The sequence below is a fragment of the Pezoporus occidentalis genome, unplaced genomic scaffold (assembly GCF_034315485.1).
Source record: "Pezoporus occidentalis ecotype Australia unplaced genomic scaffold, CSIRO_AGI_Poc_V1 ctg39, whole genome shotgun sequence".
NCBI classification, from domain to species: Eukaryota; Metazoa; Chordata; class Aves; order Psittaciformes; family Psittacidae; genus Pezoporus; species Pezoporus occidentalis.
The window spans coordinates 7092567-7119118 of NW_026915713.1; the positions used below are offsets into that span (position 1 = coordinate 7092567).

Below are 26552 nucleotides of genomic sequence, written 5' to 3' on the forward strand. Positions count from 1 at the left end.
TTTGTATTATGTAACCAATGCATGAAGCTTCTGGACTCCAATCCAACTGCTGAAGCAGTGATAGCATAAAGCAAGATGAGGCTAAAAGCAAGTTAGTGGTAAGTGAATAATGTCATGCAGCTATTTTGCTGCAGTTTGCAATAAGAAGCACTTATCAGCTGTATGATAAGCTACAGAAACCAATTCTCTGTTACTTCTGAGAAATTTCCAAATGGAATACAGCAAATGCTTTTTAAACATGCTACACCACTCAGCTACATGACAAAATAGTATCCCTTTGTCACAGCATGCAAGGGGTGGGGGGAATCCAGAGCCTATTTTTATTTCAGCATGTCCTAGGTTTACCCTCAGGGTTTTGTGCATGTATACATGTGGTTAACATAAACTTATTTTACCGTTGTTTAACAGTATAAAGACAACTTTTATCAGCCAGAAGGACCTAGCTTCCAGTTAGATCTCTAGGAGTGAAAATAATCCTGGGAACACAGTTCTACCCTGTGTTTGGACACGTACTGGTTTTGATGAATGATGTTGATAACGAGTAGGCATTTATATAATCTAATATAAAGGTACACGTGGCAACAACCAGGGTTTCTAGGTACTTTTAGGGACTCCAATAAACCAAGGAATCTTGGACAAGACTTCCACAATGAATGCAAATCCTAAACACTGGATTTGCGTGTCAGCTGAAGAAACAGTAACCTTTTGTATAACTGATACACATTCCCAGACTCAAATTCTTGCAAGTGTGAACCCCTATATAAATGTAAATAAAAGAAAGCTGTAGTTACTGGCCAAGAATAAATGCAATCATATTAACTTTCTGTGTTTCCTTCTCCCGTGTTTGTACTGTACAACACTGGTAGACCTCTGAAACTCAATTCACATGTGCAGCCCTTTTTATAAAACCACTACTTTCATCTTGCATAGCATACCTTAATTCTGGAATAAGTAATTGCTATGCATACTGTGAAGTATGCTTTGAACTCCTTCTAGAATAGGGATACTGAACAGCAACAGTGTCAAAAGGGCCCAGGTACTACTGGTCAGGAGTACTCACTCCTAGCACTGCATCGGCCTGAAGCCTGGCTGAGGCCGCCTGTTGCCTCAGGTACCTGGTGGATGGATGAGAGGTGAACTGAGCTCCTTCTGAACAAGGGTAAAATAGTAACTTCTCCAAAACCCTTCCCGACTTTGCTAGTCAACAAAACAAAGGTAAAAAAAGCAGCAGCACACAACTCCAGTACTGAAGCAAACAAACAGATCCACCACAACAGAAACAGTTTAGTTGGGGATAACAGCAGACTTCGTGACATCTCGCTCTGGAGCAAGAGAGCGGCACACAATACGAATCCCCCCCTCCACAATAGTACGTTGAGCTCCCTCCCCGAGCTCCCACCCGCTCGTTCCCAGGTGAGGTGGCTGAGGTGAATCGCTGTGACTCTACCCCTGAGGAGGGAAAGGCCCCGCTGTTCGCTTGGGCGCGCGTTTCCTGCCCCCCACAACACCCGCCATGCTGTACCCAACCCGTACCGCGCCAGACGACGGACCACACAGCGCATGCGCCAAGGAGGAGCGCCGCTGAGGGGCGGAGACACAGCCCACCGGCGGATCGCACCACTGCGCGGCGCGGGGGTGCATGAGGAGAGAATTTCCTCCAAGAATTCGGTTATGAAGACTTCCCGCTGGCTTCTTCCCTGACTGCGTGTCTGACTAAGACATGAGGGGAGGGACAAACAGGCGAAAGCCCGCGCTCCCTCGCACGTGTTTTCTCCGCCTCCTTCTTCTACTTTCCTCCCCCGTCGGCGGCGGCTTGGGCGCGCCCCGCTTGCTTCCCCCCTCCCGCTGCCGATGGTCGGGCTCGCTTGCGCTGCCCGCGGCCCGGCGTCGCGAGTTCCCGCTCTCCCGCGTCCGCCTTCTCCCGCCCCCACTCCGTGCCGGCTCGGCGCTCGCCTCGGCCTCCCGCTCCCTCCCCCCGGCCCGGCTCAGCAGCCCTATGGCGTACAGTCAGGGCGGCGGCAAGAAGAAAGTCTGCTACTACTATGACGGTGAGAGGGGCCGGCACGGGAGCGCGTGTATGCGTGAGGATAAGGGAAGCCTCTCCAACGGCTGTCTGGGGTGGGCTGTCTGCCCCAGTACCCCGCCATTGCGGGCGCCCCTTCCCTCCCCGGAGCAAGCCCTCCCTCCCGGCTCCATGGCGGCTTTGGCCGGGGGTCTCTGCCGGTTCCACCTGCGCCGCCGCGCCCCGCTCCCGCCATCGGCCCTGCGCACTCGGGCCCGCTGCGGGGCTGAGTCCCGGGGGCCTCCGGGCGAGGGGGAAGGGGCGGTGAGGAGTGTTGGGGGCGGGGGTGGCAGCCGGCGAGGTGCGAATTGTGGGGCTGCCTGTTCTGCCGCGGAGCGGTTGCCTAGCCCAGCCGTGAACGCTGTGCCTATTGTTCCCCCCCAAGTACTCCCCCTCCAAAAAAAAAAAAAGGAGAAAAAGTTGGGACACTCCCCTTCATCCGCCAAGCTCAGAGCCGTTGGAGTCGCTGCCGTGTCTAGCTCCTCCCCTCCAAAAAGTCTAGGCCATGTGTAGCTCGGACACCTGGTGATTCCTGCGCGGAGGCCTTCCCTTTCCTCCGGCTTTCGGGCGGAGGGGGCAGCGGGGTCTCTGCCTCCCCACACCCACCCACCACCTCCCTAGGCGAATATGCGTTGGAGTGGACGTTTGGTGGGAGTTCTGGCTTCCGCGGGCCTCTCTTCCAGCCAAACACCAAAGTTGCGTGCGTAGGTGTTTAATAATAGTGAAATTAGAGTTGCTTGGAGGCCGCCTAAGTTTGCACGCTTGTCTGGTGAGGACGCAGCGGCTTGTGATCTGCATTGTCAGTCATGTCGGAAAAGCACATGAAGCTTCTGCTTAGTTTTAGCTGTTCGCAGCAACTTAGTTGTGGTTCTGTCTGGCCATAGCAGCGAGAACTTTTCTTCTAGAGATTGCATTTGGTTTTCCTTTTTTTTTTTTGTACTAGGAGGGTAAACTCGGTCAGATTAGCTGAGAGTATTAGGTTTTTATTTATGTTTTTAAAAAATTGCCGCATATTGTATCAGTCCTTTACGTTGGCTCCTGGGACTGGTATTGGTAATAGCCAGGAAACCGAGGTTAAGGTTGCTTTGGTGCTTTGACCATTTTGGAACTGAAGACGAATGGCTAAACCCACTAAAATGTCAAAGGTGTCTGTTGCTGTAGCAAATCTGCCGTTCTTTAGAAATGGCAGACCTTGTGGGGCCTTTTTTTTTTTTTTTCTTCCCTTTTACTACACTAAAGGAGGCAGACTGATGGTTGCCGCCCCCTTCTCTTTGTTGCTAGCTCTGATTCTTTGTTCAGCCTGAAGGGGAAAGGAGGCCCCTGTTAGGGATAATTTTGGTGAGGCTGGGATCTTACTTTTCCTAGGGAACGGGTATCACTTTTTGCCTTTCTTGTTGAAAGGAAGATGCAACGATAGTTTATAAGCTTTCTCTCTGCAAATGTTTGTATGGTTTGATTTTGGGTTTATGTTGTTTTTTTTTACCAATATGCTTTCTTGTTTTTTCCTTTTTTTTATGTTAAGTCAGGTGGCTGTAGTTTACTAGTTATTGACAGCTTCAGTTTTTCTGTTATCCCTACATTTTGATACTCATTGCTAGCAAGACTCCCTTAACAGCCACAAAGCTATACTACTGAAGAGGGGAGAGAAACTGCAGAAGGAATAAGTTCGAAGGTGGCAGGATAATGGCGACTTAAAGCAGTTGTAGCTCATATCTTGCCAAAGTATGTAAACTAGGATAAATGTATTTAACAATAATAGTGTCTGTTGTAAAAGTGATTTAAAAAAAAATAAATGCTTTCTATGTGACAGAAAGGTACAGCTTTGGAATGCTTTTGATGTCTTATTATTTACTGGCAAAGGCAACAGTTTATCTTACACTCTTTTGGAAATAGAATAATAGAATCAACTAGGTTGGAAAAGGCCTTTAAGATCATCAAGTCCAACTATTAACCCAGGACTACCAAGTCCACCACTAAAGCATGTCACTGAGGGCCTCACCTACAGTGTTTCTGAATACTTTAACATTTCTTCTAATAACTCTTTTTTGAGTTAATACCTGCAGTAAGTATTTTTGATGCTAATTTGTTGCTCATCTGGCAATTGTGAGTATCTTGTAACTGTGTTGTACCAGCAAAGTCTTGAATCAAAGTACAAGGAGCATTGGAAGTCTTAACCGAAAGCCGGAAGAACCCATAGATACCTCAACTCATAGATACTACAACTGAGGTAGTAACGTATCTCCAAGGTTGTCATAACTGAAGTAAATGACTATTTTTTGGTCGTAATTGTCCCTCCATGCACACTTGCACTCCCTTTCTTTAAAAGTATACACTAGAAAGTGTTGAAAAGTACTGGAAGTGTATATGCATATCTCCTAAGATGCGATAAATTCCTACATACTTTAGTGAAACTCAGTGTTGTCAGATAAAATTGCTTTTTTAAATTAGCCTGTCACCAAGTTTTCTCAGTGTATTAACTCTTTCTGCTAATTAACAGTTTTAATAGCCTTCGCATTGTACCTGGAATCAATAAAACTTTGGGTGGGTGAAGCGTGATTTAATTTTCTACAGTTTGTAATAGACTGTCAGCCACATCCAGTTTGCAGAAGCATTGCTTGTGATCATGCTCACATCAAGAATTTTGTTTAAATTTGCACCAGTATGCTATGGGAAGAACTACAAATGTACAGATTAAAATACTTTTGTCATCTTGTCCGAAATATATTTAATAAATGCTTCTAGTCTGAATGTACATATGGCCATACCTTAGTGAAGTCTATTCTTTGTGCTGCTTAGAACTGTGCTAGTAGGGAATCATAGAATCATAGAATAGTTAGGGTTGGAAAGGACCTTAAGATCATCTAGTTCCAACCCCCCTGCCATGGGCAAGGACATCTCATACTAAACCATCTCACCCAAGGTTTCATCCAACCTGGCCTTGAACACTGCCGGTGATGGAGCATTCACAACCTCCCTGGGCAACCCATTCCAGTGCCTCACCACCCTAACAGGAAAGAATTTCCTCCTTATATCCAATCTAAACTTCCCCAGTTGAAGTTTTAACCCGTTACCCCTTGTCCTGTCACTACAGTCCGTAACGAGGAGTCCCTCCCCAGGCATCCCTGTAGGCCCCCTTCACATACTGGAAGGCTGCTATGAGGTCTCCATGCAGCCTTCTCTTCTCCAAGCTGAACAGCCCCAACTTTCTCAGCCTATCTTGATATGGGAGGTGCTCCAGTCCCCTGATCATCCTCGTGGCCCTCCTCTGGACTTGTTCCAACAGTTCCATGTTCTTTTTACGTTAAGGACGCCAGAACTGCACACAATAGTCCAGGCGGGGTCTCATGAGAGCAGAATAGAGGGGCAGGATCACCTCCTTAGACCTGCTGGTCACACTCCTTTTGATGCAGCCCAGGATACAGATTGGCTTTCTGGTCTGCAAGCGCACACTGCCGGCTCATGTTCATCTTCTCATTGACCAGCACCCCCAAGTCCTTAGTATTTTATTTTAGCCTTTTACCATGTGTCTTCAGGGTATTGCCACAGTCTTGCAGCATTTGGCTCAGGTAGTTCAGTGGCCTCTTCCAGGATAGGCATGTGTTGTACAGTTGCCCGTAGCAATGAGGGCAGGTCCTAAATGGTCTTTTCAACTCTGCTTTTACAGCCAAGCACAGTTCTGGGGAATCACACAACCAACATGGTTAAGTTAATAAGTGTATTCATTCCATGCCAGTGCACTGTCTGTATTGTTTAGATTGCTGCTTGTGCATAATGAAATGTGGGTTTTCAAAAGGCTCTACCTTCGTGAAAAATTTGAGATCTGCTTCAGAATGTGGTTGGTCCCACCCATAAAAACGAGACTAAACCTGTTTCAGTAGGGCAGAATGCTACTATATTCAGACATTGTTTGAAGTACATTAGCACTTCTACTTAAAGCTTATGTCTGCAAATAAAATGAACTTAAAATGAAGGGTTTCACAGAAATTCATCAGTGCTTTGCACAGTGGCTTCCAAACACACTGAAGATGTCCAGCCTCTGTTCTGGGATCAAAAGTCATAGCTTTGCTAATCTTATGCTGTCTGCTTGATTTTAAAAACTAGCAAAAAAACCCCCCACAAAACAAAACAAAAAAAACAAACGACCCAAACCAGCCCTTCAGGTACTAGTGAAGTAATTTTAGGCCTGTTTGAATAGGTGTTTGTTGGACTGATTAATGATCTTTTTTTACATTCATCGTTACATGAGTTCACCCATTAGTATTGCTGAAGTCAGTCCAAATGTGGCTACTTTTATTAAGATTTGTGTTTTTTTCATGTGGTTTCCATTGCAGCAGTTCGTGCCATTCTGAAATACCTCATGGTTTTATAGTAACTGTACTTAAAATAAGCAGGTATGGTCAGTATATATAACAATCTGTATCAGTTACAAAGTAATGTAACTTACAAGTTACAGAGTATCAAAAAGGATAAGTGAATGTCATATCTTGCCTCTTCAGGCCTTCAAGACTGTTCTGCAATGGCTAATTTAAAGGTGCTGTTTTTCTATGTAGTTCGCATAACTAGAGAGACTAACATACTTTTTGGGGGACATTGCAACTTTTGTTAATTGGTTGTGTGCTTGTCAGGCATAACTGAAGTTACTTTAGGGCATGTAGTCTCTTGTATTTTTCTATGTATTGAAGTATTTGACATCTGTAGACCTTGCTGAAGTCTTCGATAGAGAAGTTCTAAAACTAATCTAAAACTTATGTTCATCAAATGAGTCATGTAGGTTTATTTTTATTTGGTAGCTCTCTTCAGAATTTAGGCAAGTGACTTGTATGAATTGAGAAGTAATAATATTTATTTTTTTAATATATTTGAACCGAAAACATGATGGTGTATGCTACAACTGAATTTTCAGGTAGCTCTTTTGGTCATTTGTAGGTATCATGTTTTGAATCTTGTGGTCAACGCTGCAGGACAGTAAACTCATGCTAGAATTGGCTCTTGGTTTGTTTCTTTTCAGTTAAGGATTCAAATTCTGGAGATTATGTTGTTCCTTCTCAATGAGAGCCATTTAGCTGATATTTTTACTGGTATTTACCACTAAATTTGAAACCTTGAAGCCTTGCTGTGAAAGGTTAATAGATATGCCAGCTTTCTGCATATACTACTTTGGATTTTTTCCCTCCACTTCCTTTTTAATTTATGTTCTTTTGCACTTCCATGGGCAACCACACTGGTGAGTGATATAAAATATGCTCATTTCTCATACACTTTTGTATGATTTTTTACCTTTGTATTGACAAATGTAAGATTAAATACTCATACTGTCTGCAATACTAGTCTTGTGCACTTGGCCTCACTTATATACTCATATATACTATATTCTAGTCAGAGTTTGGCACTATGCGCAGAACTTTTTAGCTCAGTTGTGGATAAAGTGTTTGTACTAGGAAGGGCATCTTCTTCACTGAGTAAAGAAGGAGAGACTTTTGACACCTTTGCCTTCACCACAGGATGATGGCTGCCTTTTGTGATGTGTTGTTGGCTGGAAATCAAGGTGCTAATGAAGAAAGTGGAACCTCTTCTGTACCTTTTCTTTCCCCACCCCTGCTAACATGCACATTGCAACAGTCCCTTGAAACTTCATGTTTTTTTTTGTCCATATGTTTGAATTTATTGTTTTATGAGGCTAATGCCAAAAATTTTTTTTTTTTTTTGCTAGTGATGCTAAGACCTGAAAGGTGTAAATCATATTGCCTGTTGCTAATGCGTATACTATTATCTATTGTTAGTCATTACTGCTGATGTCTAATATGGAAAGATTAATATGTTTCTGCTAGATACTCACCCACAGGTCTACTTGATTAAATAAGCTCCCGTTTAATTTACCAACTTGCAAATTCTTTTTAAAGTTCTCCTTTCTGGTAAAAAACAAAGTGAAAATTAAAAGGTATGCTTAATTGACTGATTATTTTTTTAAGTGTACATACACTGAAGAGTATGGCATCTATAATATACTTACCTTTGAATTTGTTTAATTTATCAATTGCAGTATATCAGAGGATGTGTTGCAAGTATATTTTGGAAGCTTGCTAGCCTTTTTTTTATTCTCTTACATAAGGGAAAATAACAGATCTTATGTTTTACATAAGACAGAAAATAATTCTTCATGGTCTGCTTCTTTATCCGTCAATGTTCTGAGTAAAATGTCAGTAACTGTGTAAGCTGAAGTTAGTTAAAATTAAAGTGACCTGTTTAAGAAAAAAAAAAAAGTATGCATATACATAAACATTCTTTAAACCACAGAGGCATTTGGAATTCAGTTTGCTCAAAATCATCATGTTATTGAAAGTCACTATTGTCTTAAAAATTTCAAAATTTTAAGCTGTTGATAGCTTGAAGTTTTGTAAATGTGAGACTTAATAATTTCACAAAGCAAAACAGGCCTCGTAAATGGCTGGTTTACATCTTCTAATCATTAGTTTCAAAGAGCTGTGGTAGAGCTTTCCTAAATTCCAAATTTGTACTGTTTTGTAAGATGCTTGGAAATCTTTTTTTTTTTTTTTTCCCGGGTAGGAAGGAAGGTGGTTATATTCTCAACACCTTTTGCTCTTGACCTGCCTCTGACCAAAATTGCAAGCTTGCAAGAAGTATCTGCAAGATGCCAGGTCTTAATAACTGACAGGGAGTGCTAATCATCCACTTCAGTTCCTAAATTAGTAGGACCGAGTTCTTCGAAGTTCTTAATGCTAAAACCTGGTATTTCTGTTGTTATGGGACTGCTAAAAGCTAGGTGTTGAGTGACTGTTTTTTCTAGGTAATTTCATCTTCCATTACATTAGGTTCTATCTGTTTTCCTAAATGTCCTTACTGTCCTCATCACTTTGAAAGCTGGATATTAAGAGTGCTTTGAGATTTTATCTGACTGTAATGCTCGCTTTTCTTGGTAGTTGGTGATGCTACTGCTGCTGGCATTTTCCCCTCCTCCTGAACTGAAGCTTACGTTGAGGAGATGAAACTAAAGGTGTTCTGTAGCAGTGCTACTTCTTACCTCTGATTAATAAAATTTGTAAAATAGTATGACATTGTGAAAACAGTGCGGCTTTTGTTCCCAGTGGACAAGGCAGAGCACGTTGGAGGATGTAAAAAAAGAAGTAAAAATTCACTAAGTAAATCCACCAACGTAAAAAGTTCACTAATCCTACCAGGAAATTTGGTCAAAAATAATAGGTACTATTGCAAATAGTTGTTACGGAATTCTCCAACTGAAGGCCATTGACAGTTGGACATACCTTTTGGGCTTCTCTAAGTTTCCAGAAACATATGAATTGCTAGTTCTGTTTAAAGAGGATCATGTCTCACTAATATCAGTGTTCAAAGTGGAGAGAGGTGTGTATGTTCTAACACTACTCCAGCTGGGGGAAAACTTACTAGCCTGTGATAGTAGCCATTCTTTCTTTAGAAATAATGTGTCAAACTTGTTATCTTAATTGTGTGTCTAGTTGCTCTCCAATTTGACAGAGCTGGACTAATCTGAATTTCAGGTTTTGTTAATAAACTACTGTGGATCCCTAGCAAGCAGGTGTTTGGGGAATGTTTGTGCATGTGATTGCAGCAATGGATGCAAAGCTAGCTTCTGGAATGTGGCTGCTAGGGCTAGTAGCTAAGGGCAGGCTGAGGATGGTGTGTTCAGATCAGCTCCTGCAAAGTGGTAGGCTTTGCTGTAGCCTCTGTTGTTGTATGGTATGGCTACGTCATCAGTAGTTTCTGCTCTCCTCTTAATTCCAGTTTTGTTTCCTATAATTTATTCTTCAGTTCTGTCCCACTATTTTCTTCACTTTTGATTGGAAACCACATCCTGTAGGCATCTTTGCCCTCCCACTACTGTCTGCTTGTAGTAAAACTGTTAGATTTGCCTTCTTTTTTTTTCATAGTTGTTTTTTGTTTTTTTTTGTTGGGTTTTTTTTTTGATGTTTTGAGGTTTTTTTTTTCCTGGAATCATACCTGCTAGCTTATTCTGAGAATAATTCTTGTAAGTAGCATTTAAAAATGGCTTTGTAATAGCTGTTCATTTGTGTGATATTGACAGGTGATATTGGAAACTATTACTATGGACAAGGGCATCCGATGAAACCTCATAGGATCCGAATGACCCACAACTTGCTGCTAAATTATGGCTTATACAGAAAAATGGAAATTTATGTGAGTATAAGCAATGGAATGTCCACTGAAGCATTTTAAATTATTTTAAAGGGCTTCAAGTGTTCTCACACAAATAAAAGGAGAAAAGTGGAAGTGGAAATAGCAAATACTTAAATAGAGTGTTCAGAGGTCTCTGTTAGAATTGAAGCAATATTTTGTAATTGGTGAGGACTGCAGATTATTGTCCATGTCTGGAAGGAGTGTAGAGCCCCAGTAGAGAATTTTCACCAGTATTTCTGTGGTTGGGGGCTTAGGTGTTAGGAAGACATTGGGGTAATTAATCAAGTTGTATACTAACAACAGAGTATGTTTTGTGTAAAGCAGCAATGCTATCAATTTAACTGTTCTCCCTTCAAATTAGGTTTCTTTCCAACTGTCTGTTTTAGCAAGTTCTTAGCTGATTTTGCAGAGCATTCTTGATTATTTCTATAACTTGTTCTTGTCATCAGCGACCCCACAAAGCTACTGCAGAAGAAATGACGAAGTACCATAGTGATGAATACATCAAATTTCTCCGATCAATAAGGCCTGACAATATGTCTGAGTACAGCAAGCAGATGCAGAGATGTAAGTGTCAATATTAGGTTAACTCTATGTGTACATACTTTGATGGTTAGTGTTGTTTAAAACTCAGTATTTACCAATTCAGAGGTATGAACATGGCTTCATGGTGGCAGTGGATTAGAGAAGTACTGTAGCAAGACTAACATATGCCTGCCTTTAGCTACAATAATTTGGGGACTTTTCTATTAAAAGCGGCCATCTTGGCAAAAATGTTCTTTTAAGTTTATGGAAGGATTTTTGCTTCCCCTTTCACAGCATATATTCTAGATGTGAAGTAATAATTTTTGCAGGCTTAATGCACATATTAAACTTAAGTTTGTGAAAGTGTCTTAAAATGTGTTCTAATGTGAAATCTTTCTGAAAAAAAGAATGGCTTTTAGAAGAGAATTAAAAAACTATGTATGAAAATGTTTATGTCAAGAAAAGGAGATAACTCATTCCTCTTGGATAGTAAAAATTGTACATTATTCACTGTTCACACTTTCTGTTAATTTATTCCTTTAATTGTAAGAATAGGCTCAAAGTACTGTTAGGAATGCAGTTTGACAGCTATTATATGAATTTAAAAGGCAGTACTGTAACCTCTTCATGATGCCTTAGTCTCAGCAAATTATTTTTCCAAGTAGTTGTGCATTTCTTAACATGACATATGTTAATCAGACTTCTTCCAAAATCTAAAAATGATCTAACTTATTCTTAACAAGGAGACAAAGCTTCCCATGGAAACTAAAAATAAAAATAGAGTCATCTCAGATTAAGGAGACTTTACATTGGTTTTGGTAATAAAAGTTAACAAAAATGAGGCTCAGGCAGAAGTAGTTAAAATGCTGAATGAACTATGCTTGCATCTGTGTTATCCATGCATATAGCAATGGATTTGAAATGGTGTTTTTGAAAAGTAATACATTTCTTACACAGTTAATGTTGGAGAAGATTGTCCTGTATTTGATGGCCTGTTTGAGTTCTGTCAGCTGTCAACTGGAGGCTCTGTTGGTAAGTAAAGGTTGTTTGCCAGCTGTTTTGTAGCTTTATTACATTTATGTTAGCAACTTAAAACTTTGATAGTATATTTAAAACTGAATCAAATATAAGTGTCTCTTTTTAAAGAAAGAGATAATAGTCTTTAAGTCAGTTATGGACTGAAATGTGAAATGAATCAAGTATCTCTGTAAGAGATCAGACCTAGGATCAATGAATCTAAAAATTAATATACTATTTTATGTAACAGATTTAAAGGCCGTTACAAGTTTCTAACTGCGTTTCCTTCAATTTTTGTGTTTATCTTTTTACAGCTGGGGCAGTAAAATTGAACAGACAACAGACAGACATGGCTGTTAATTGGGCTGGAGGACTTCACCATGCCAAGAAATCAGAGGCATCTGGTTTCTGTTATGTCAATGATATTGTGCTTGCTATCCTTGAGTTACTGAAGTAAGTGTATGATGGGAACCAGATAAAGTGTCAAATTCAAGTATTTAAGTATCAGAAGATATGGATTGTAATACTATTTCAGTGAGTTTCCATCGCCCATGTTGTACAGTTTCAATTAAGAAAATGTCAAGCTTTGCCCAGTTTGGTTTCAGCAAGAAAGATACAAGGTGAAAAGATAACTAATAGGAGATAGGCTTAAAAACAGGTACTTAGAAGTACTTCTTTACACAGAGTATACTTAAGTTGTGGAGCCTGCTGCTACAGAAGGCTGAAGGAAGCAGACAGCAACAACAGATTCAAAAAAGAGATTAAACACAATCATGGACAAGAGGTCTGTAAATAGATATTAAACATCCAAGCAATGATGCACCCTCTAAAACCCCATATGCTGTAATTCTAGATGGTGGGAGAAGTATGAGGGTATCAGACTGCAGAAAATGGACAGGCTTACATGCGTTCTGTAAATGTTAATCTCCTGTTGCTACTAATGGAGACAGAATAGTGAGCTAGATGGGTCAGTGCCCTGGCCCCTTACAGCAGTCATTATGTTCACAATCATTTGGTTTCTCAATATGCCTGCTTGTTCCCTATCATTTGAGTCACCGCTAAACCAAACAGGAATATTCAGGGAAGATCATGCACTAAGCTTCCTTGGATTGTTACATGAATTAATGTGGCTGTTAGGAATAAATAATGAAATAACAGCTGTTCTGCTGTGACTGCAAAATAAAAAAATGAGTAATGAAAAAGTGGTCATATAATTAACTTCAAGCAGTAATGCTTCACTAAAATTTCAAATCCTGAGTGTTACCTGTGCTGCTTCATGGGACTGTATCTCTTGTAATAACACATAAATCTCGTTTATTACAAAAAATATTTGAGATATTTGACTCTTGTGAATATAACAGCTGAGTCTGCTGGTGAGGGATGGGGGAAGCAGCTGTAATCCGGAAGTGTTTTTTAAAGATGAGAAAAGTATCTAAATGCACCAACAAATAGTCAATGTTAACATAATTTTAAGGTAAGGCATGTATTCAGGGTCTGCCTCTGCAGTCTGAGACAAACTACATGATTTTCTGTGGTCTAGTCTCAAACTTGTTAGCTTAATGTGCTCTGTGAAGGAAAGAAACTTTCAAATAATTATGGGTTATGTATCCATAAGGAACTGTCCCGCTCAGTGTCTTGGTAAGAAAAAAATCTTAGCCCACCTGAAATTATGGTTGCTCAGATTCACATTTTCTAGCACTATGCAAAGCATAATGGAAATGCATCTTCTGATGTTGATAGAATTTAAGGAATACTTACTGTTGTCTGAGGCTTCAAACAACTGGTTTCTACTAAGCAGCAGTGTAATAAGTTTATGCTAATAGGGTGATACTCCTGGAAATAAGAATTTGCCTATCTGTACAAGTAGCAGAGGTGAAGAAGAAGACTAGATAGAAAATAAGTATTTAAATTTAGTATTTTGTGGGCTTATGGATCATGGGTTCTTCCTGCTTCTGTCACTGTGCTGTCTGAAGCACGCAGTAAGAGATATTTTAGTGTAGGCTGTGTTGATAATTATTGAGAAGGCAGAAACAAATGCCCTGTGAAAGGAATGAATTTAGCAGATGCAAACAGCCGAAAGTGGTGTGGACGGAAACACAAGGTATAGCTTCTAGGAGGTGATACAACTTGGGGTAAATACTGATATAATTGCATACTTAAATTATTTTGATGAAGATGAACTTACTTTCATTATTATCTAAACTATATTGAGAATTCTAAGATCATATGGTAACTGCTACCAAAGTCATCAAAATGATCATAATCTTGGGTTTTATTGTTTGTTTTTTTATCATTGTTTTTTTCCTTGTTGGGTAAGGGTATATTATGAACATAACAGATAATGATGATTTCTCATGCAATATTTTCTTTTTAGGTATCACCAAAGAGTGTTGTATATTGATATTGATATTCATCATGGTGATGGTGTTGAAGAAGCATTTTATACTACAGATCGTGTCATGACAGTATCATTCCATAAGTATGGTGAATATTTTCCAGGCACTGGGGACCTTAGGGTAAGGTTGAATATGAAATTTCATTAGGTGATAAATTCTTCCTTATGGTCTTGCTTGTAGATACTGTTTTCATACTAGGTTGCAGTAACTGTGTCCAGTAACAATATACAGCAGCAACTTTTCAGAAAGTATGTTAGTCTAGAGTGATAGATTTGAAGAACCTTAGGGGGGAAAAAAGAAAAACCCAGGGTAGCAGGAAAGTAAATTATTCACTTCTTCATGAAATTGACACCTTCACTTCTGGATAAATTGTCTGAAATTTTAGTTCAAATGTATGATTAGTTTAGTTCTCTCAGATTTTGGAAATGTCTCTAGGAAGACAGTGTGGTATATTTATAATGACTGTGTTTCAGTTCTGCATGTGCAGTGAAAAGTAACTGTTTGGAGATCACATGGCTTCAAAAATTATTTCAAATCTTAGAATAACTTCATGCTAGAGTCACAAAGCTTTAGTTGCAACTTGAATTTGCTTATGTTCTGTTTGCCTGGTAATATAGTTCACTCATTTTTTGAGTATTTCTTATGTCATAAAGTTCTCTTGATGCTCACTGCTGAAGAACTTTAGTATGCTCCACATACAGTTGTGTACCGATCCTTACAGCATGGGCCTGTGAAGGATTATCATTGAAGATGTAGAATCTCTGGCAAAGCTGAGAATGGAAACCAGTTTTCCTGGCCCTTCATATTAAATTTGCTAGTCATTCATCATGTTAGACTCTTGTTTGTTTGAACAGGAAATTGTTCCACTTCACAACTTGAACGAGAATTTAAAGTATTAGGATTAATATATAATTAAGCCTAGCTTCAAACTCTTAGATTGAACTTCTTACCAGAGGCTCTCTGTGGGTAGGTCAGTCCTCTGGTGTCAGCAAGTTTGTACGTTAATTTATGCATACAGTTAGTAATTTTTTTTTAAATTGTAAGCACTTCTGAAAAGTTGACCTATAGAACTGCTACATTAGGAAAGAATTCACTGTTTTCCTACTACCTTTAAATTGATTCAAATGATGGAGATGTTTGTGTTTATGCTAATAGTCCTGAAATGTGTGCTTCCCAGGGTGCTGATGATACCCAGAGGACCCAGAAGTAAATTAAAGTTGAGCTTTAAATCAGTGAGGTGCTAAGCCTTCGTTTCAGTGTGATTATTGGAGCCAAATATTATGGTGATTAGATACTGTTAAACTGTGTCTAAATTGATTTAGGTAGAAATCAGATAAGGCATTGTTTTATCCGTGTGGTTTAACTTCTCTGGCCACAAGGTGGTAGTGGTGCTTCAAAAAAAAGCAGCTCAGACAAGGACGTTTATCATGACAAGCTGTTGTTGCTGAATTTGGCTGGATTTATTTTCCTTTTTTTTTTAAGGGTTAGATATCTTGGCTTTTTAGAAATGGCACTTCCCGTTGACACAGAAGTTTATGGACACTTTGCCTCACCACACCCAGGACAAAGAATTTAAAGATAACACAGTTGAAATAAATAGATGAATATTGTGTGTTTCTGGGATTTTTTTTTCAGTAGAGTGTCAGCAGCAAGCAGTACTTCAGTTATGGTAACTTTTATTCTGTGCTGCTAGCTAGTATTTTGAAATGAGCATTGCCTGCATACGGACTTCAGCAGGCTTTAGAGCAATTATTATATCCCCATAGGAAAAAAAAAATAGCTTTTTCCGATCTCCAGAGCTTGCAAAACTAATTGAACTAAAGGGAGAACTGTTTCTCTGAAAAGTCAGTGTTCCTTCTGGAAGCTGGTGTTGCACTGCTTGCTTCTGCTCAGATTGATCTACTGTTGCTGGTTATTTGCATGAAGTTTAACAGCTAAATCTTAGCTTTATTTTTTTGTCAGTGGGCTCCATTCAAGTTTGTTTCTGTAATTCTTTAGTTGGTCTAGTTTGCTTATCAGGTTACACTCATTTGATGCAGGAACAAATCATGCGTCAGCTGATGGTTTTGTGACTTCAGCTCTATTGGTGTAGCTCACAGAGGTTGTCTGGTTCAGCTGCATTCATTCATTTTTCTACTGAAGGTGTTGCACATCTGAACTTCCAATGTCCTTAGTAAGTTATTTGATTTTCTACGTATCTTAGATAGTAGCATTAACCTTCTAAGTAGATAGGTCAGTTGAGACTGTAGTACTACATAGAGGCCCAGGTTCTGTGTGGAAATTTGGTTTGTTGATGAATTCAAATCATAATGCTATATTGTTTCTTTAGTGTTTATCACCAATGCAAGTATCAGTTAGAGAAAACGTCCCTTGGGTAGCTCAGGCTGGAAGATAATTACCTAGGTTAGTGAGAAATTGTGTGAACATTTGGCTACTTTATGTTCTAGGATAAAATCGATTTAATTACTTCTTTTTTTGGGTTGTTTTTTGTGTTGTGTGGGATGTTTTTTTTTTTGTTGCTATTTTAATCTGGAAAGCAAGGCACTGTCACCTCAGAAAAATCATTTGAAGCCTAGGTAATTATTTTTGGGAGATTCTGGGTAACTGTTATGCTCCAGATCAGCCAGAATTTTTAGTTCAGCAGAGGTCTTCAGTGTCACTAATCTTGCAATGCTATGAAATAATAATGTGCTAGAAGAAAAAAAAAGTCAACTGTGGGCTGCATTGGGCCACTTGTCCCTGTCCTCATGTCTGTCTTCCATCTCCATCCTGTATTGTCTGTCTGCGCACATGCACCTCTCGGGTGAAAGATAGTTACTGGAAGTGAAATGTTACTGTTGCCTTCACTGCTAAGGAGGGGAAAGTCCATGACTATTTTAATAGCTAGTGTTGAGAAGTTGAATGTAAGTTCAGTATTTATGCCTTGTAGTTTTTCAAGGAGGATGGGCCTGAAATGTGCTTTTTGTAGAGCTGGTGTTTCGTGGTAGTTTACAGCCAAACTGAACAGATTGAATCTTAGTATCTTCCCCACTGCATCTTTATTAGTGGCAGAGAACTGCTCCATCAGTTTCTGTCTTAGTGATGAGCTAAAGGGAAGAAATAGGAAGGAGTGGCAAGCAGGGATCTTTAGGTTTTAAATTGTTTCTGCTTCCCTGGAGACATTCAAAACCCACCTGGGAACATTCCTGTGTAACATTATCTAGGTGTTCCTGCTCCGGCAGGGGGATTGGACTAGGTGATCTTTCGAGGTCCCTTCCAATCTCTAGCATACTGTGATACTGTGTGATACTGTGAACTTTTTTTACCATCTGAAACTGATGAGTTACATTTTGTCTTTTTTGTGTTAAATCTTTGAATTAATCAAGTATACTGACTGCAAGCTTGGTCTTGGTATACAACTCCTACACTACAAAACAATTTTATGGGAGAACAGGAATCAAGTAAGGTATTTCACCTTTTTTTATCTCACAGACATGAATAATGGTACAAAATGGCTCAGTGAACCTGTGTAGATGTTTTCCCATTGTACCGTTGTGTGCTTCTGTGTTTGTAATAAGCATTTGTCACCTTTGCTTATATAGGACATTGGTGCTGGAAAAGGCAAATACTATGCTGTCAACTTTCCAATGAGAGATGGTATAGATGATGAATCATATGGACAGATATTCAAACCAGTGAGTACTTTTTTTTTTTTAAGCTCTCTAGAAGAATGCTTGTTCAGTATTGTGAGTATACTTCCGTAACATGAAATAATGAATTAATTGGTGTTTTATCCTGATTATAGATTATATCCAAAGTAATGGAGATGTACCAGCCCAGTGCTGTGGTATTACAGTGTGGAGCAGATTCACTGTCTGGTGACAGGCTGGGATGTTTTAATCTTACTGTTAAAGGTAAGCAAAAAAGTGTGTGTGTTGTCTGTAACTTTTATTTAATAGAAACCTCTATCCTTGATACTATTTTTCAAGACACTTGCATGATGAGGACTGGAGTCACAAAGATTTTGTTCATTACTATGATTAATCACCTCTTTCTTTGCTATACAGGGGTGGCCAAAAGAAACCCAGAAGTTGCCTCTTTCTTTCTTTTCATCTAAAAAAGTTAAGCTTGGTTTTCCGTGTTCTTCCTAGCCACTCAAGTGACTCCCTTTCTTCTATGAACAGGCTTTCTGTAGCTTTAAAGCAATGTTCTGAAATGACAGGACAAGAAGAGTTGTCCTACTGCAACACTTATTATGATGGGCGAATAAAATCTAGTGGTTCACTTAGTAGGACTACTGATACTAAAGGTCAAACACCTGTTGGGTGTAAAATAGGTATTACTGAAATGAAAACACTTGTTAAGTTTGTATTGGTATTTATTGTTACACTGAGACTTATGTTAACATTTTTATAAACTTCTACAGGATTAATTTTCTTCAGTGTTCCTTACGCTTTTATAAAAAAAACGTGATTCTGAAAATTGGGCTGAGGTGCTAATTTAGCAAACAGCATAAATAATACTCTTATTATTGATTGTAATTAATAATACATTATTTGTATGTTGAACTTCTGCTAAGCCTTGAATCCAGCCTATTTGAATCATTTATTTTCTGGGTTTTCTTGGGTTTGTGTTTTTTTAATGAGGCAATTAAGAGTTTTATAGGCAACAAAATGCAGTATAGTATCTGTTGGGTCTGCAGTGTTTCAGGGTTCTTTTCTTGATTTGCACCAGGTGGCAAAGCTACTTCAGTTGCTCATACAGCTCAGATTTTTTTCCATCTTACATATCTTGGAAACCAAGAGAGCTGCTGCCTCCTACAGATGCCTTTCAGTATGCTGTATCTCCCTGGAGTGTGTACTGTCTTGGCACCAGTTCACTCTGTAAGCAAGACTTAGCAACCTCTAATACAGGTTCAAATTTAGAAGTAGAAAGGACCAAGTAACTGATTTACTGTTTTCCCTTCTTTCCCTGTTGCATTTGACCTGAGAAATTGTCCCTAGATTTGTTACTGTGTGTGGACTTCAGTTACAAAAAGACAAAATGCTAAACTTCCTAAGAGCATTTCAGAAAAGCAGCGATAGATCATCATGCAAAGTCTCTGAAGACTGGGGTGGATAATTAATGTTCAGTGTATTTTGTACATTTCTTATCTGTAGGTCTTGACTTCTTGTGAGGTTGTACTTAGTTCTAGGGGGAGACAGTTCTGTTTTACTTGAATCAGTTCAGTTCTTTCGTGTTAAGTGCAACTGCATATGTCTTATTAAATAGTTAATTATATATTTTTTCTCTTTAATAGATATTTTGCATATATTGTCAACTCTTTTTGTGTTTGACAGGTCATGCTAAATGTGTGGAAGTTGTAAAAACTTTTAACTTGCCATTGCTGATGTTGGGAGGAGGAGGATATACAATTCGTAATGTTGCTCGATGCTGGACATACGAAACTGCTGTTGCCTTAGATTGTGAAATTCCTAATGGTAAATATTAATACACAAGTTAATATTTTCTTAAAAGAATAATCATGAGAGGGTTTAAGTGAACAGAGAGCAAATATTTCTAAGCATCTGTTTAGAATAAACAATGTAGAAAGTTACTGTTAGGATTTAGACAATAAAATTTCAGTGGCTTATGCACTAAACAAACATAAAAATTGGGTCTTTTATGCCTTAGCAAAAGTTTTAAATGATTGGATCATTTTTTGAAAATTCAAAGCATCTAAAACTTACAGAACCTTACTTGTAACTATTTTTAATATGAATGCCATCAGTATGATACAATATATACTGCATTTTGATGGTAACGGGTAGATCTGAGTAAGTTGGGCTCCACAGACATACTATTCAAAAGAAATTAATGAGTATGCAGGTATCTGTTTTACTATGTAAAACAACTGTTTCTTCACTGTATCCATGACTTAAAAAGTAACTGTGAAAGTATATTGACTTTGTTTGTTCATTTGACTCAGTTTTGCCTATACAAGCTATCTTAAAACAACTTAAAAACCAAGAAAGCAATAGTGGACTCCTTTTGCATAGTTAAATAATGAAGTAGTTTCTCTAAGGAAGATCCCCAAAGGTCCTACACTCCCTTTACTTCTGGCCAGATATATTTCTGGACATGTTTTTGGAATGTCTTTTTGCAATGTTATTTGGACTGGTTTGTTGCGCATCAGTCACCAGTATTTTTCATGTTGGACTGCAGCTTTTCCTGATAAGCTTTTGCTATTCATTTATCTCTTGCTGGATTCATAATGTTTCTGTCTGACTTCAGTGGAATGCTGCTGTCAGTGAGAAAAGAATATTTGGACAGTACCTTTCGAGATGTATATTTTCCATTGTGCATGTCAATTTATATTCTTTGTCAGTCAAAGTTTTTGAAGAGAGTCTTTAACTTTGGTGATTAGATGTTCCAGTCAGGGGCAGTTATGTGTACAAGTATAAAAAGTGAGGGAAGAAAAGGGGGGAAATGAACAGGGGCATCACTGAATCACTTACTTACCGTGAATGTTGAGCTAGCTCACTTACCGTGAATGTTGAGCTAGCTGTAATTGTCAGCTTAGTATTGAGTATTACATATTTTACTGAAGGAATATTTTGAATGGCTCACTTAAACCTTTTGAACTGGATTGATTTTGAAAACAGCCATAAGAAATCATCAGTTGATCTTCTTTTTCCTGCAGAAGTAGCATTTTTAATTATTTTCTCAAATCTATGTTTGTTGTTCCAGTGTATGTTCTAACATGATTGCAGTAGAACTTGCTCTTGTTCTTTGTATTTTGCTAACAAATTTGAGTTCATTTACTGAATAATTCAGAAGAAAAACACTGAACGGTTTAGGCAGTACTTAATTATTGCTTACCCGAATGCTTCAGGTTTGATATTTCTCTAACTAAAATCCTATTAAAACCATTGTTGCATTTAAAATGTTTGAAATCTTTTGGGTCACAAAGATGTCTTTTGTGTCTTGGTTTTTAGAATTGCCATACAATGACTACTTTGAGTATTTTGGACCAGATTTCAAGCTTCATATTAGTCCTTCGAATATGACTAATCAGAATACACCAGAATATATGGAGAAGATCAAGTAAGTAGTCCCTACAACAGTATATATGCTTGTGAAGTCCTGTGCCTATAAATATGAAAATTTAAGACCCAGCTTGCATTTTTACTTTTTCCACCCTCTAGAGACATGACTGTTTTACTTGGCTTCCCCTTATAACTTTGTAGAAAGTTTATCCCACCAGGAAGGAGGCTGGTATGCTGTGATGATTAGGATTTCTAATTCTCGGCTCCATGTCAAAACACAAACCGAGATTGTCATCCTTTGTCAGCTGTAAAAATAAAAAGTCACATACGAGCTTGGACACCCAAAACTATGGAAAGATTAGCAATATGTGTGCGGACAATTGAGTGACTTTAGTTTGACAAATCCACATGGTTTGAGAAGTGTTCATTGCCAAGCTGATGGCAGCCTTATGAAGTTTAACTGTGACAAGTGCAAGGTCCTACACCTGGGTCAGAGCAGTCCCAGGCACAGCTACATGTTGGGCACAGAAGAGATTCAGAGCATCCCTGTGGAGAAAGACCTGGGGGTGTTGGTCAATGAGTAAATGGGCATGAGAAGGGCCATGAGGATGGTCGGGACTGGAGCACCTCCCGTATGAAGACAGGCTGAGAAAGTTGGGGCTGTTCAACCTGGAGAAGAGAAGGCTGCATGGAGACCTCATAGCAGCCTTCCAGTATCTGAAGGGGGCCTGTAGGGGTGCTGGGAAGGGCTCTTCATTAGGGACTGTAGTGATAGGACAAGGGGTAATGGGTTAAAACTTAAACAGGGGAAGTTTAGATTGGATATAGGGAAGAAGTTCTTTACTGTGAGGGTGGTGAGGCACTGGAATGGGTTGTCCAAGAAAGTTGTGAATGCTCTGTCCCTGGCGGTGCTCAGGGCTAGGTTGGACAGAGCCTTGGGTGACATGGTTTAGTATGAGGTGCCCCCTCCCATGGCAGGGGGGTTGGAGCTAGATGATCTTAAGGTCCTTTCCAACCCTAACTATTCTATGATTCTATGTATCGGTGTTCATAACGCAAATATATAAATCATAGTCAAATGAAGGGGGTTAGTTTTTAATAATGTGCAAGGGAAGGGGAAACACACACATCTTTTCATTGATGTAATTCTGCAAAATTTCTCTGTGGTAGTGTAAGTGCTCCAGCTGGTGATCTGCCAGGCTGCTTGCTATATATTTGTGTGTTGTTGAGCTTTTGTGGTGCAAGTAGGGTGCAAAACTTGGTTTTTAACACATTCCTGGGCACAGATTGTGTGTTTTCTATTGACAGAGGTATGATCTCATATCCTCATATTGGCACCCACAAGAAGAGCAATAACTCATCATTTCAGCGAATCCTCCTTCAGTTAGCTGTATGCTTTCTTAGAGACCTAGCATGAGGGGGCTTCCTGGACTGGCAAAACTCCTTTGCCAGGTCATGTGATTTAAACAGAGGCAAAGACTATAAGGATTCCAGAAAAACACCGGTTACGCTTTGGCTCTTCAAGTTGTGCAGAAGGATACTAATGCAGTTGTTATAAATGCTGATATTTGATACTTTCCAAACCTTTTTCTGTGCTTGGACTTCTTCATAATGATAGTCTTGAGTCCCAGGAGAAGCCTAATGTCCTTCCTGTTCCTGCACATTGTGCTTTGGAGTGTGGAGCCCATTGCATAAGGTTGCTTGGACAGAGAGTATGCCTCTCTGTTTTCCCTGAAACAGACAATAGGAAATTTTATGCAGATGGATTGCTTTTGACCTGATATCACTGCTACATGTAGTTGAGAAGTCTTTATGCTTTAAGAGTCTGATTTTCTGAGAAACTAGAGGGTAGCTTATTATCCAGCTTCCTACTTACAGAGTAATAACTGTCACTTGATTCAGCCCAAGTGGCCAGGACTTATGCTGACCCTGGGTGGAACTGAAGATGGAAGTTGATTGAAATAAGTGTTTAAAAATATCAAAGAAATTGATGCTCAAGTACACTGTGGATACTAATGCTCTCTTAGAGATGGAAACTTTCTGAAATCGGCATGCCTTTTTTCATTGAACAATGAAACAGCAACTGTAAAGCAAAGTAGGTGAACTTTGAATGCAGAGTTTTCAGAATCTAATACAAAATCCAAGGAGAAGCTACTTTTGTGTAGTAATAACTTCCCTTGCTTGTTACTTGTAGGCAACGCTTATTTGAAAACTTGCGTATGCTACCTCATGCACCTGGTGTACAGATGCAGGCCATTCCTGAAGATGCTGTTCACGAAGACAGTGGTGATGAGGATGGAGAAGATCCAGACAAACGAATTTCTAGTAAGAAATACATTTTCATAATAGAGCATGACCGAGTAGTGTCGTCTTAGATTTAATTGGTCTAAATCTTAGTCCTGGTAGTGTAGTATTGGAAGACCGGCAATTATTTTTTTTTTCCTGAGTAAAAAAATTTGCCACTGGTGTGTCAGTTTTGCTGGTCTTAAGGTGGCATCTGTGCACACATCTAAGCCTGTTAAAGGGGTCTAAAGAAGTGTTGAAAGAACATGGGGGTTTGAAATTCTTATGAAACACTGGCTATTGCAAATCTAAAATAGATACTCCAGAAGTCTCAGTTGAATTTTAAGTAAAGGAATACACGATTTTGCCTCTGTCTTCTGCTATTCACAGAAAATAGGAATGTTTCTCCATAATGGGAAGTGCTTAAGAAAAGAAACAAAAAACAAAAAAAATTCACTTTTATGGGGAGAGGTTTTCCACACTTGTGACACTACACTTCATTTCATTACCATCAGCCTTTATATGGATAATGAGTTGGTTTTCAGCTAGTTTCTTGCTACATTTAACCTTTTTTTTTGATGGTGACTGGAACCATCTTAAGTTCTTATTGGTGCACTGTCCATTTTCTCAACTGTTTAAACAGTGTTTTCTCTTGTGATATAATTTTCAGTATTTGAAATTAATTTGTTAAATGTTAAAATAACTCCCAGTCCACCCCTGTGTCTCTGTAAAACTATATTCATAAGCCATTGTGAGAGTCCCAGAGTATCTTGAAAGGTAGTATTTGCATCCATAATTTGGTTCATCAGCATTAAATGATTATATTTCTTAATTTGATAGTTCTTTTTTGTTAGATCTGTTGTAATTGGGTTTTATACTCAATTAAATTAACTCTGAATCCTAGTTCGAGCATCTGATAAGCGCATAGCCTGTGATGAAGAATTTTCAGATTCTGAAGATGAAGGGGAAGGTGGACGACGAAATGTTGCAGATCATAAGAAAGGAGCAAAGAAAGCCAGGATAGAGGAAGACAAAAAAGAGACGGAGGACAAAAAAGCAGGTAGGAGTCTGGTGTGATTTCATCCTGCATTTTAGAACTGCAGTCCAGGAGAAAGATGCATTTTTTCAACAGTTAATGTTGAGATGATTTATTTTTTACATCATATTCAAAACATCTATTTTAAATAAGTCAGTTTCAACATGCAGCTATTCAGACCAGAGTAGTATTTTCTGCCAAGAGTTATTGCTTCTTCACAAATTCGAAATCTTACAGCCAGGGATTTGTATAGTTTAATGAAAATGTGAATTAAAGTTTTTGCTTTAAAAACATTAGAGAAGGGGTTTGTTCCTGTTTGCTTTTGTGGGGTGGTCCCATCTGGCTTTCTCTGAAACAGAAGTGGGATGGGCAATAGTGTAATTTGAAGGACTCTTGACTTTTCCAAGAACAGGCTGTGTTTTAGGGCTACAAGACTACCACAGGGGGGAAATCCAGGTTTCATTACTGCATACCCTCATTATGGCTGGTCAAGAGAGACCTTGCCTCGAGGTATTTTGAATCATTTGGCATTGTGCCCCCGTCACTGCTTTGGAAGGATGCAGTTGGTGCTCTATGCTCATATGTAACCAGTGACTTCTTTTAAAAGGTAGTTAACCCTGGCTAGGAGTAGATTAAAAAAAAAAAAAAAAGTCACACTTTTTTTCCTTCCAAAGTATTTTAAGGTTTTCTTCCATCTTTTGAAATATTTAAAATCTTGTCATTTTTCAGATGTTAAGGAGGAGGATAAATCCAAGGACAGCAGTGGTGAAAAGACAGATGCCAAAGGGTAAACACTTAATTAATAATGAACGTCACCTTTTTGAAGCGTGTTTGTTTAAATCAGTACTTTATAATATCCTAAATTCTAATGAGATCACTTTCAATTCCTCATAATACTAAATATTTTAGACTCATGACAGTAGTAATTAAAATAGCATTTCTAAAGCAGTTAATTGAAAAATGAAACAACTTAATAGGTTATTTTTGCCTTTTTACAGAGCAAAATCTGAACAGCTCAGCAATCCTTGAACAAAAGATAGCCTCTCATCAGTTGCAGAACATAATACTAGAGTTGGAGAATACCTAAAAGAAGAAAAGTTTTCATATGGAGAGAGACTGCTGATTTCATTTTGTACTATTTGGCATGGACCGTATTTATTTTCAAACGGCTTTGTTCTGGTTTTTGGCAAGTTGTATTGTGAGTTTTCTAATTATGAGGCAGAAAATTGTTTTCTTCACCATGCTTTATGTAATAGTATTTAAAAATGGATGTGAGTTATTATGTTAAATGTCTAAACTGATCTATTAAAGTAATTTGCCTTTCCTGAGCTGATTTTACCTTTTTTGTAATTTTATCTTTATTAAAAAAAAAAAAAAAGAAAAAATGTACTTGGTTGTCCTTTGTCTTTCATTGAACTACAAAGAGGAAAACCTATATATACATAAGCAGGCTTACACTTGCCTATGAATAAGTAGTGGAGTTAAATGGACAGCTGGAGAGCACACAAACTGAACTGTAGTGCTTTCATTGACTCCACACATTTCACTGTCTTCTGCGTGGGGTGCAAACAAATGTATGGGAATATGAGTACATGAAATTTGAACAGGTTGAATAAATAGGTGAAGAGATGTTGGCATGAGGTGCTTGAATGGACTTGCATTTTAATTTTAAAGTTAAAACTCTGCAGTCACGTGCCTTGTACTGTCCAAGAACCTTTTCCACCATCACAGTCTACCCAGAAGACTGACTCATTTGCTGTTTATGAAATTTGTATATGGTCACCTTTCATAGCTTGGAAGATAGGAAGTGAAAGTTAACGTTTATCTTAAAACCCCTTCTGATTTTTACAACTATGAGCAACATAAAACTTTTTCTAAGGGGGTTTATTGCCTGCTGCGGCCTTTGATTTATTACTTTGTTCTAGTGCCTGAATAGAAATAGACCTGAGTGCACACATCCCTTTTTTTTTTTTTTTTTTTTTTCAGTCTACAGCAGTTGTCTTGTAGGTTGGCATTTAATGAAATGCACAAGCTTT

General features: G+C 38.8%; 1 protein-coding gene across 2 annotated transcripts; it reads left to right on the plus strand.

The window, feature by feature from the left end:
- The first annotated feature begins 1825 nt into the window (after positions 1-1825).
- Positions 1826-25905, plus strand: HDAC2 (histone deacetylase 2). 2 transcript variants are annotated; one of them, XM_062632472.1, is made up of 15 exons: positions 1826-2048; positions 10140-10252; positions 10702-10819; positions 11735-11809; positions 12109-12247; positions 14169-14310; positions 17772-17864; positions 17975-18083; positions 18904-19052; positions 19469-19649; positions 21147-21255; positions 23392-23522; positions 24385-24540; positions 25246-25303; positions 25515-25905. In XM_062632472.1, exons 1-15 carry the CDS (start codon positions 1997-1999, stop codon positions 25543-25545), a joined length of 1656 nt encoding a protein of 551 aa, XP_062488456.1. In that variant the 5' UTR covers positions 1826-1996; the 3' UTR covers positions 25546-25905. The 2 variants fall into 2 exon arrangements, with proteins under 2 accessions (XP_062488456.1, XP_062488457.1); XM_062632473.1 differs by lacking the exon at positions 18904-19052 and having other exon boundaries at positions 1828-2048; positions 19509-19649.
- The last annotated feature ends 647 nt before the right edge of the window (positions 25906-26552 follow it).

Bases quoted from the DNA above. Each gene is read 5' to 3' on its own strand.
- HDAC2 (XM_062632472.1), top strand. From the start codon at position 1,997: ATGGCGTACAGTCAGGGCGGCGGCAAGAAGAAAGTCTGCTACTACTAT. The intron at 10,820-11,734 runs GTAAGTGTCAAT...TTTCTTACACAG, and splicing joins CAGCAAGCAGATGCAGAGAT to TTAATGTTGGAGAAGATTGT. The intron at 12,248-14,168 runs GTAAGTGTATGA...TTTTCTTTTTAG, and splicing joins GCTATCCTTGAGTTACTGAA to GTATCACCAAAGAGTGTTGT.